The sequence below is a fragment of the Varroa destructor genome, unplaced genomic scaffold, assembly GCF_002443255.2.
Source record: "Varroa destructor unplaced genomic scaffold, Vdes_3.0 BEIS01000006.1, whole genome shotgun sequence".
Taxonomy (NCBI): Eukaryota; Metazoa; Arthropoda; class Arachnida; order Mesostigmata; family Varroidae; genus Varroa; species Varroa destructor.
The window spans coordinates 11,369,683-11,381,017 of NW_019211459.1; the positions used below are offsets into that span (position 1 = coordinate 11,369,683).

The 11,335-nt window shown below is 43.4% G+C and overlaps 1 protein-coding gene across 10 annotated transcripts in view; it reads left to right on the top strand.

Moving 5' to 3' along the window:
• The window catches only part of LOC111252610 (uncharacterized), a 70,670-nt gene that overhangs the window by 56,064 nt on the left and 3,271 nt on the right, over positions 1 to 11,335 (top strand). For 6 of the 10 annotated variants that reach the window (XM_086991985.1, XM_086991987.1, XM_086991994.1 and 3 more), the window contains 4 exons: positions 2,351 to 6,043; positions 10,110 to 10,191; positions 10,364 to 10,476; positions 10,964 to 11,257. In XM_086991985.1, the coding sequence (XP_086848111.1) occupies positions 5,941 to 6,043; positions 10,110 to 10,191; positions 10,364 to 10,476; positions 10,964 to 11,257 (592 nt within the window). In that variant the 5' untranslated portion in view covers positions 2,351 to 5,940. The remainder of the gene's footprint in view (positions 1 to 2,350; positions 6,044 to 10,109; positions 10,192 to 10,363; positions 10,477 to 10,963; positions 11,258 to 11,335) is intronic. The other 4 variants (XM_086991989.1, XM_086991991.1, XM_086991986.1 and 1 more) reach the window with 3 other exon arrangements.

Consider the following 11,335-nt stretch of genomic DNA (forward strand, 5'->3'; position numbering starts at 1 on the left):
ATACTTTCTATACAATTATTATTTGATGTGTTACAGTGAACTGGAATCAAAGTACCCTAAGGCCTTTTGTTTAACGTGGAATCATTATTATGGCTATCAATGACGGTCAAGTGTTGTCACACGAATTGTCCTGTGTATGTATGGGTGTCTATGCTGTGAACTATGAATACAAGCAATTTTTACCTAGGTAGCCTTTAGCCAATCGGAGCCTATCGAGGTACCATTTTGCTATCAAAGTCGTAATTTTACAATATATAGGTCGTCAATGGGTAATCGAAGTACGCATGTACTCTCTGAGGCCGGAAACACAGCATGCTGACAAAACATCCAGCAACTACAATGGCGATTGTAGGTGTATTGCTAACTCTGAATGATTATAAATGAGCGACGTTGTTTATCCTTTACTTTAACAATATGCTTCCGTACTTACATCAAGCTCTTTATGCCACCTCCACGCACGGACGTCCCTCTGGCTAAGATGTTTCGTACGAGGAATGATGGTGTTAGCTCGTTTTCTCCATGCTAATATCATTGGTGGGCCTAAATTTCATTTTTAGGCTGAGTTAGGTAAGTGTCGCCTATGTTATCTCCACGGTAGTAGCATGTGTCGACGCCTTACGTAAGGGTTCCTTTCGGAGCAGTTCCTGAAGTTGCTTACGTGTTTTTCTTTGTGAGCAATTTTCGGAACGCATATATTGTACATTTCCCTTAAGGATTTTTGTTCAATTGTGGCAAACATTCGGAAAATGTAGAAGCAAAGTCGCGGCTGAACGAAACACCTACAGGCTGTTGTTCCGTGTAGGTAAACAGTCAGTGGTCATACATTTCTTCGACGTATAGCTAGCAGGTTGACCTAAACGTCGCTCATGGCTAGAGATAAGTAACGTAAACGTGTAACTCGGACGGAGATTATGGTTCACATCCCAGTCAATCTGTGGGGTTTGCTTCATGATCTTGAAAAGGCTTTCGTTCGTGGCCCAACAGTGAGATATGGGAAAGCGTAGCATGTGAAGTAAAACACTATCTTTCTGTGTGGAACAAACGCTGAAGATTCGCTCAATAGTGATAGCTGCTTGCACGAACATCGATTAGTTAGCCAAGCTATATGTACTTCAAAATAAATTGAGAGAAAATTTCGAAGTAACGAGAAAGCCCTTCAAGAATCGTTCTTTCTAACTCGCCTAGCCTTTGCGATATGGCTTACGCGTATCAGTAATTTAAGATTAGATCCTACTTGTTAGCATCTTTAGCAATGGCGAGCGCGAAGCCAGCGGTAGGATCCGAGTTCTTCTTGTGTTATTATTGAGTTATCCTTGCGCGAGTACGGTCCAGAAAAAACGTACGGCTTTTCTCGATATAAATACATAGCAACTCAGCGCCTTTTTACAACGGCGCATATTTCCTAAAGGAGAGAACTGCAAAACCATGCAAGTAAATCCAATCGAATTCTATTCTTCATATTTTGAAGCTGAACTCCAACTGAGTGCTATGTAGGAAATGCGGATCCTCAGTATTTTAGGTCCAATGAGGTGTTGCGATTAGGACTTCTAAGTGCGCCACTATCGCATTTTACATATTTAAACACGGGAAATTATTATTATATTATTATAGCGGGAAAGTTTTCTTTTTTCTTTCTCAAGTCGTACTAGTAAGGCTGATTGGTATCACCTGGCGAAATCTGAAATGTTATGGAACGGATGCAACATCGGTGTTCCATTGGACTTCAAACGTTTTCCATGTGGAGAATATTTAGTAGGGGAAGTTCCAAGCTCAAAACGGTCGTACCGGCCGTGCGCATGAGAAGTAACGCATGGTTTTCGTATTAGTCGTGCATTTCTAGCGAATCTCACGTATTCTCTATTTCGGACCATTTTTATCTGTTATTTTGTCATTCTATTTTCGAAAGAATGCAAAAGAATGAACCTGCGGAGCCAAAAGCGTCGGTGCTCGAGAGTTTAAATAGTCCAGTTTCAGTCAATCGGGATGCGACAAAGTATCGTGCGTATAAAACTCATGCAGACGCACACGAAGCTCGATAAAAGCTAGAATGTTTATATTTATGCACATAAATATAAACATTGGTCAAAAGTTATATATATATATATATAAAGCAAGAATAAGTACAATAAAATTAGTTGCATGCAAAGTTATGCCATCAGATAGACGTTTCCTTTTAGATAAATTTATAACCTCGCTGTTGTTCCGTGGCGTTTCATAGAATCAGCATGATAGGCTTTGTGCCCATGTAGAAGTGCATGTGTGCGTTCGTTTATAGGTATGCGATTGTGTATATATATATATATATATATATATATATAACTTCTGTTATCGTTACCTTTGTTCCTTTCAGCTACCGGGAGCGGCGTAGAAGCATTCAACTATCTGAACTTCACGAACTAGGCCCAGCCCGAATGGTCCAACGTGTGCTCTTGTGCTTCCTCCTACGGGCGCAGTCAACATGCTTCCTCTTAGAAACCAACTTCGGAACACACATGCGCCCATAATAACAACACTATGGCTTGGTTTATTGGGTTAGGCTGAATCGCTAGCAGTGCACGCCACTCAGCGCCCCACTTCACCTCATCTTGTTCGGCTGCCACCTGACCGAAAGGAGGCACAAATGAATATATTACCATTCTGGTCTCCCGCCTATTTCATGCTGCAGAGGATGTTACCTGCGGCGATGACGAATATGTTCTGTATTGACGCGGGCACTAGGTGAGTGCTTGGCGGGTGGTTCTTAGCTGCGGAAGCGGCCTCATCAGGAGTTTTCCAATGGACTGTTGTATTGATTGCTTCAGACAACACCTACCGATAGACTAGGCTATCATTGAAAGCTAGGTTCACGACCAAAGAGTTCCACTGAGCAAGAGGAGTGCAGGTGGGAGATAGGCGATGTGCTCAGTGTGGCTGCCGTAGAGGCATCAACGGCGGTATCGTTGCTCGTGCTGGTAGTGCGTTTGCTGTTCAAGTGGGAACAAATTCACCGTAACTTTATCTGGGCCTAGGCAAAGCCGACCCGGTTATTTAGCCTAGCCACTATTACTGCTGCTATGGCCAGTGATGTTTATTGTCGAGCTAGTGCCTTCACCCCGTCGACGATGACAGCGGCAGCTCCAGCGCCATCGCCGCCTCATTATCATGATCATCAACAGCAGGACCATGAACATCGCCAACCTTTGCTAGTAACGATGAGGAGATATCATAACATTAACAGCGGCAGCTTCGATCGATTGACTAAAGGCTAGTGATGATGTCACGACGATGCTAACGCTGCTCTTTGGATTAAACGACTTGTTGTCGTCGTCGTCGATTGGGATTGATGCTTCAACGCTGTGCGTTAAAGAAGCATTACTACTACGCGCGATCACGGAACAGAAATTGGTAGAATAGACTCGAGTATTTCTCACTACTGTTGTAGCTTTGGCTTGGGCTGATCTGATAAACTGGTTGTTGGTGGTGATTCTGATGATGGTCGCCGTAGCTGAATGGCGGCTATTATTGCTCCCTGCATTACTGGGGCTGCAGGCGTGTTTCCGACCGACAATTGTCGGCATAACAGCGGTTTGCTTGTACGGGACGTCTGTTCTTTCTCTCAGGAGGCTATTGTAGATCACTCCGAAGGCTGTGACTATTGCAGATTACACTACGTATGGGCAGTAGTAGCATTGTGCTCTAGCGGTACAGAATACAGGCGCAGATGACGCTGCCTACGCTGATGTTGGTAGGTAGTCCGTGGAAAGGGACTAAATATCTCGCCTTGTTCTCCTTGCTTTTGCTCCTATCACGGCTGTTGTTTCATGATCGCTTTCATCTGTCGTGGGGCCACCGGCAGCAAACAGATGATGATGATGCTAATCCTTTGGAAAGTTCATCTCCTTTGCCGTATAGGTGGAAGGTAGCTAATTCTTATGAGCTGTCGATCGGGTTCTGGCAGCCACCTGGTAATAGGGTGGTGATGCTGGCGGTCTCCGATGCTGCAAGGATTATAGGTATAACACACGTCGGTTACTTTACGACTAGCGTGGTCGCATCGTTAGGCACATCTCTGCTGCTGAAGTAGTGACGCCAGCCTGCATCGTGGCGAAGCTGTGGTGGTGCAGGAGGAAATGCTTGGCAAACGCTAGGACTTCCCTTGGGTAGGCAAGCTGGGATTGAGGAAGGTAAAAGCTAAATAGGTAGGGCGATGGGGAACAAATGAAGGCAGATCATTGGTTTAATCTGGCTCCGGCCAAAGTCACCGTCAGTGATGACGAGGAAGCCGTCCTTGGATGGAAGAGCAATGTGCGCGCCTGGCCGAATGGACGCAACAGGCAGGGCGCTCTTTCAGCCTGCCGTAACGTGGCGGTCCCGATCGAATCGACTAAGTTCGCTAGTTCGCAGGCCGATTTGGCCGGCCCGGCTTGGCTTCGTCGAAGTGGCCGTGTCGGAGCTGCTGGCGATGACTTTCAGCTTGAGCATTGAAGCCACGCTGTCCCAACTCTCCCTTGGTGAAGGAGCTTCTCCTGGTAACCTACCTTGTCCTGGCTTGACTGACTAACTTGACAGCGTCGATACGTTTCCCCAGACTCCTCCCTCCACCTTGTGAAGGCAAAGTAAGCGTTGTTGGAAGGCACTAACAACGCCGATCAAATACACAGCCACGCAGACAGACACATGACTGGAATATTAGCAGTCTTTTAGAGCCTCGATTATTAGGTGTAATGGTGGCACTAAGCCCAGAACTAGCAGCTGCTAGCTGGTGAAGAGGTTGATTGCGTCCTTACCAATTGGAAGCGAGCGATGTGCTAAATAAGGAAAGATCATACAAAACATCAATAGAAAGAAGAATCATAACCGACTTGAGTCGAAAATTCATCAGGAACCGTGTTGTTTTCTGCGTCGGATATCGTTAATGTGGTCTCAGCAGTTAGTGGTAGTGAAAACACATAAAAACATTGGTTGATGGATACTTCACTTCTTAGAAGCGTCTATTCTAGAGCATCAGATTCTCTACATGTAAAACATATGTTGAGGTTACATGTTACTCGTTAGTGGAAACTACGTGTGAAGTGTATCAACACTATTTTGGTAAATCGTCGGTGATGGCTTCTCCAAGACGCTTGCATGAGACATATATGCACCTGTTATAGCAGGTGAGGTATTATCTATAAAGCTTTCACTAACACGTTCTGCTCGAAAGAGCTTCTGAACAATGTTTCTGGTGCTTGATAATCGACCCCTGAATAGTACCTGTTGGCAGATCGACCGTTGTTGGAGTTCGTTCACGGAACAATGACGTCCAGGGACCTCTTTATGAAACTGGTGGATCAGTCACGAAAGTGACCTAAATATTTTCACTTAAGATAGCTAATTCAGCTTTGTCGATACATTATGAAGCTTTCGAGCTTGGGATACCCTAACTCCCTATAGGAAATAATAGTTTTTTTTGCAGATTAACTCTTCATTTACAGTTGTTTGCTACATTAGTTCTTGAGCGTTCAAAATTACTCATAATTTATTGATTACCTCAACAGATTTCCATCAATAAAATCTAATAATTATATAGTAATGAAATGTGTTAAACTGAACTAAATAAATTATTTAACACTTACAGAGGCCGATAACGAAAGCTAAAAGACACCGTCTACCTACCAACGACCTCCATTCCACTGCTTCGGTAACGAAATGAGGGACTTCTGTTGAGTCAGGAGCCCCAGAAGTTCCCTGGCCTACCCAGTGTAGGAATGGCGCGAGCAGATAGCCCCACAGAGATGAGGAACAAATAAAATTAGAAAATTTTAGCCTGGTTACTGCGTTTTCCTTCTGCATTGCACGCTGCATGCTCAAAACGTTTTCGTCAGTCTCCTTTAGAGGTTACCTTTTCTACGCTTTGCTCACCACTGCAAGTACCTGCAAGTTCTTTGTCGATTGTCCTAGCTAATAAAATATGATTTGCTGATGTTTCCTCTACCCGCAGAGCTGATCCTTCAAGCCGCATTAAACGGTGGATTTGAACGCCTTCAACGACCTACCGACTCTTCGGTGAAAGAGGACAGGAAAGGTAAGCAAGAATCGCTTTTCATCGTAGGACAAATCATCCTTAATCCACATAGGGTGGCAGCTTTTGTGATTGCTGTTCTATAATATGTGAGGCGTCGTGGTCTAGGTTCTTTATAGATTTCACGTACATACTAACGCGAATCTACAGAGTAAAGGATGGTGTAAAGTACTTCATTCCTTTAAACTTTATATATATTTTTTTATGTGTGTTTGGGGAAAGAACAATGTTTTTATTATCGTAGGATCACCAATACAGTATCGGGACGATTTACTTGCTGTAGAATTATTTTGTAAATAAATTTACATAAACTTCTTATTCTAACGACTTTACTAGAAATGTCAACTGAGCTTCGCTTTGTTTCCAAGTTAAACAGTCAAATTTACCTTTACGGAAATTATAAGGGGGCAAACAATCTTACTGCAAACGTAATTCATGTTGATCTTATCCTGTATATATGCTATATAATATGGTACAGTAAAAGCAGAATAAAAGCTACTGCTTTTACCAGTTATTATGAGGCGTCACGAGGCAATATTTCCGTAAGTTCTCTATGTGTCTTCAACATGAGTAGCATTCATTAGCTACTGCTGTTATTTCAGCACCCTATTGTCAGATACAGTAGAACAACAGTGTGGGACAACAACGCTTTCATTAAAGGAAAGACAAAGATAAACTAATAATTTTTATTAAAAACATCCATTCCTACTGGAAACGACGCAGCGGTGTTTTCCCATTGACGGCGTTTTGATCTGTCCCGTCCTGGCTGCGCATTAAATGCTAATTGACAAAATAAGCAGGCCAATGTTTGCCAGTTGCTTATGCTTAACATACATTACATGAGCCTACTACGACTTTCCATGGACGCAAGCGTCACGCTATAGACGTCAAGCCGTCATGCTTCTAGTCTACTCATCTATGCACGTGCACGTGCAGTACTTTTCGCGCTGTGTTTTAACTGCTCAGCTAGCTATAAGGATTTTTATGCAATTGTCGCAGTTCCGCTGCGGCTGCTGGCGTATTCAGTGGCAGCACCTTGACTGTTCCTCGGGTTTTTCCTTCCTCCTGCCGAATGGCGATGCTTTTGCCGAACCAGCTCTTCCAAACTGTTCTGTTCTATACCCGATGATAGTGATGCTTAGAATAATAATAATACGAGTGTTTATTCAAATATTTTTGGGAACTCTTAGTTGCTATATCTGCCGTTGCTTCTGTGCAATTACCTCTTCCTGCAACGGTTCTTCCTGTACGAAAGTTTTATATTTGTGGGGTCACCTGCTTCGGTTGGATAAGTAATCGGTAGGGCAAAGACATACACCCTTTCTGTTGCAAGTGCGACAAATCTTTGTGAGCCTGCTTGGCGTCGGCCGTTATTTCATCATGTCTGTTGCCTCTTAACTGCCGTTATCCTGTGGACCACATATCGGCTGCCGTTGACCATTAACAAACTGCCACGGTCGCCGCTGATCATGATGCTGTGTGTTGCTGCTAAGGCCGTTGGGTTGACTTGACTACAGCTTCAATGGGACTACGTTGTGAGCGTGAAATTGAACGTTGCGAGCAGTTGCTCCTTAAGCTCTCGCTACGTTGAAACAGTCGCTTGTCCTGCTCTGCGGACGATGACGAGCCGCCGTAGCCATCTTTGGATATGTATTGCCGGATCAGCTGAAGCGGTCGAAAAGAAAGGAAAAAAAAGATAAAGAAGATCCCAGAGACGAAACAGGACAAGGCACAGTATCCGCTGAAAGCGAGACAGACAGGCGGAACGCTTTTGTTGGACGTAAACCCAAGCCAGCCACATGGTTTAACGTAGGGCTTTATCCAAGTGGGCTGTCGGGTTCCGTTGTCTAGAGACTGGGGCCTTTTTCGATTTGCGGTTGAGCTTGTTTGGCTGACTTCCATAGCTTGATAGCTTGCTGGGTATTTGGTCGGCGTAGCAGGCCAAACAGCTCACGCGTGCACGTGGATAAGCTTGTGGATGGTACATGTCGTGTTTCCCGGTATCCAACAGTTCGTCTCTGGGTGGCCAATGTTGACTAAGTCAAAGGGCGGCACTCATCATCGAGGACCAAAATGTACAGTATTTGTTTATTTTACTATCGGCTGTTTGCTGAAACACATGTCGTCGTTTTTTTTGGTGTTAACTGATCGTTGTGTAGGGGCAGGGTATCTGTCGAATACATCTACATATGCAGTCCATTTCAAATTACAATAGTACCGTTATTCAATTATGCCAAGTTCATCAGGGTCGCATGAAATCTTAATTCGTTGCTCATGGATCGCTGGCTCTTGTCGGTGCCGCCAGCGTTGCGAAGTTACCAAAGGGTGACAATGTGGTCCAGGTTAACATCAGCAGCAGACAGAAGCATGAGGCTAACATTAAGAATAAGCGGTTCAGGAATAACAGCGGTCCCTTTGACCTGTTTGAATTCTATTGCTGCCGGCCGCCCGATAGTGACGCGAAACACTTTCCATTGTATTGTATTTGGCACAAGACACTGACAAACAGAGCTTTTCCTATTTCTTCGAAAAATATTATTTGAAGTCTCGTTACGACTGCTAACTGTATATGGCTGCCAGAGTGTCTTATTGTATGGGTGACCGTCTCGTAGAAAACAAGTAGCACAGTATTTCTCACTTGCGTCGCGTATCGGGTGACGCCGCAGAGTCCTGCTGCGTGCGCGTCTCGGCCTGATCATCTTTAATTTTTCATTTGTACTGTGACACATTTGCAGGAACGACCGATTTGGTGCACGCAATTTCCTTAACCTGAGTGCAAAGTAATTCCATGGTATAGTCACGAGACCGTTGATGACAATTTTTTTCCTTCGTCGGCGCTGTTTTTCTGTCGATTCAACGATTCCCTGACGTTTTTATGGTTGGATCGCGTTCTTCACATATACAGCGGCAAACACAATGCCAGTAGCGAGATTTCCACTGTTAATTGGTGCGTGTATGTAACACAAGTGCGGTATCAAGAACTGTGTCCCTTGTCCGCAAGTTTATGGATCTTTCGGATTCCTTCAATATTGTCGCTATGATCGGCGGCGATCATTGGGGCCGCCGCCGCCGTCTCAGTAATTGCTGTTGTCCTTGATGACGACAAGAGTCTACCTTGTACAAATTGATTCGCGCGTTGGTCGGGAACTATAATATTCTGTTTAGAAGCGATACAGACGCTCTGAGCGTTGTCGTCTTCGTTCTTCTATAACTCAATTGTTTTTTCCTAATCCAGTTGGTGCGGCAACCACTAGCGCGGCAGTGAAACGAAATACAAAGATACGGTATATCGTACTAGGGAGGAAAGGATAACGATCGAAGAAAACTTGCTATCGTCACATCTAATATATGCTAGAATATATCCGCTTGGTTCCAAGATAAAGAGATTGCCAAAGCATGAGATAGCAGACGGTCGACTAAAGAAGTAATTACATGTTATGAAATTTGCACGATGCTAGATAATTTTATTCTTGAAAGGAGCATCATTTATAATGTAGAATTTAGTGTAAATTTTTTTTAGCAAATGTTGCAGATTATTCTGAGAGGACGAAACAGAACAGCTTATATCACACACTGTTGTGGGATTGATATGGGATTAAGTGATTACAAAGTTTATAGGTAATACAACAATAACCTTCTCACAAAGAGATCATTACCCTACATCAACCAGAAGAAGGAAGATCAACCAGAAGGTCGAATATCGAGAATTGATAGCCAGAATATGTTTACGCTAATTAAGATTATTACAAGTTAAAACAGAACGTTTTTTTGGCCTCTGGCAAAACATCAAGGTGGAAATATCCGTACGCTTACCACCACAAGGCCGGAACTTCGGAATGATTCCTTCCTTTGGTACTGGCGCGTATGTGTCGAGCAAGCAAGAACTCTTAATATTTATTGGAATATTTTACATTTGACTGTTTTTCCCCGACTTCTAGATTTAGTTGATGCCTAACTGGATAAAATACATCGATTCGTTTCCGTCAGTGATTACCGATTTTACATTAGGAAAAACCGCGTGTGCACCATGATCTTGTTTTACGCGTTTGCCGCTTTGTTTATTTTTCAGGTGTTTATTCCTGTTCAGCCTGCCATCTGCAATTTCCCCTTCTTGCCGAGTTACGAGCACATTATCGTGCTAACCATTACAGGTACTGATGAATGATACCAAGCATGAAAAGAATAATATATTAATTAGGCCTCAGTATATATATATATTATGTGGCAGCCATCTAATCCTGCTATTCTCTAGGCATAAATTGTGGAATTGCATTTGGATCGATCTCAAACATTGTTTTTCCCATGGGAATGTTCTCTCTGCAGAGGCGACGGGGAGCGTCGATTTGAGTGCTCCCTTTGCCACTATGAGTTTAAGCAGAAGATACATCTACAGCGGCATATGGAAAAAAAGCACTTTGTACCACAAATCAGGCCTGGTAAGTGGGACTCATAACCAAAAGTCATCGTACGTTAAGGGGCCAGTTTGTACATATATATATATATATATACAAATCTCTCACAAACTGATTCTACCCAAAGGGGTCTTTCAAGCTCACGACATAAGAGAGAAAAACAAAGATTACATCCTTATTGCTTTCTGTCATGTAAAGGTATCTTTAAAGTTGACTGACATTGCAAAGAAGCGATTCAAATGATGTACATCTATAAAATTTGTTTGGATCGAAAAGTCTGCTTAATTTAAATTATAAGATACATTTAACACGTGACCTGACCAGAGTTGCAAGATATTATTAGGTTGGCCATATGCTACGTCAAGTCGGCAACATTTGATTACTTGTGTTGCTCTTTCGTTACAAGTCGATTAAGAAGAGCATGCGTACGCTATAAATCTATGTCCTGTTTTTTCATATCTCCATTTCCTTTCCTCTCCCCTCACTGTTTGTGTTGTCCTGTTGTGTGAAGCCACGAAGGCGCGAAGTCCACTGCCGACTAGTCAAATCAGTCAAATGCAGCTACTGGAGGGCAGCTGTAGGACATCGGTAGGCAGTTCAGCGGCACAGGCATCACGAGGACCTGCTTCTAGTGGAGGCGGCGCATCAGCTACTGGAGGCGAGTTAGTCGCCTTCCGGCCCCCCGGAGCCCCTGATCTTCCATTAGACTATCGCACTCTGCACAATGCCATGCTTGAAAATTTACAAAAAGCCATTGAGGCGCGGTCGGCACAGAGTATGTTTGAGATCAACAACATGCTTACTGGTAGGTACATTAAAACTGAATAGAGTTATATATAACTTTTACATACTTTCCGGTATTTTTTATTTTAGCTAAATTATA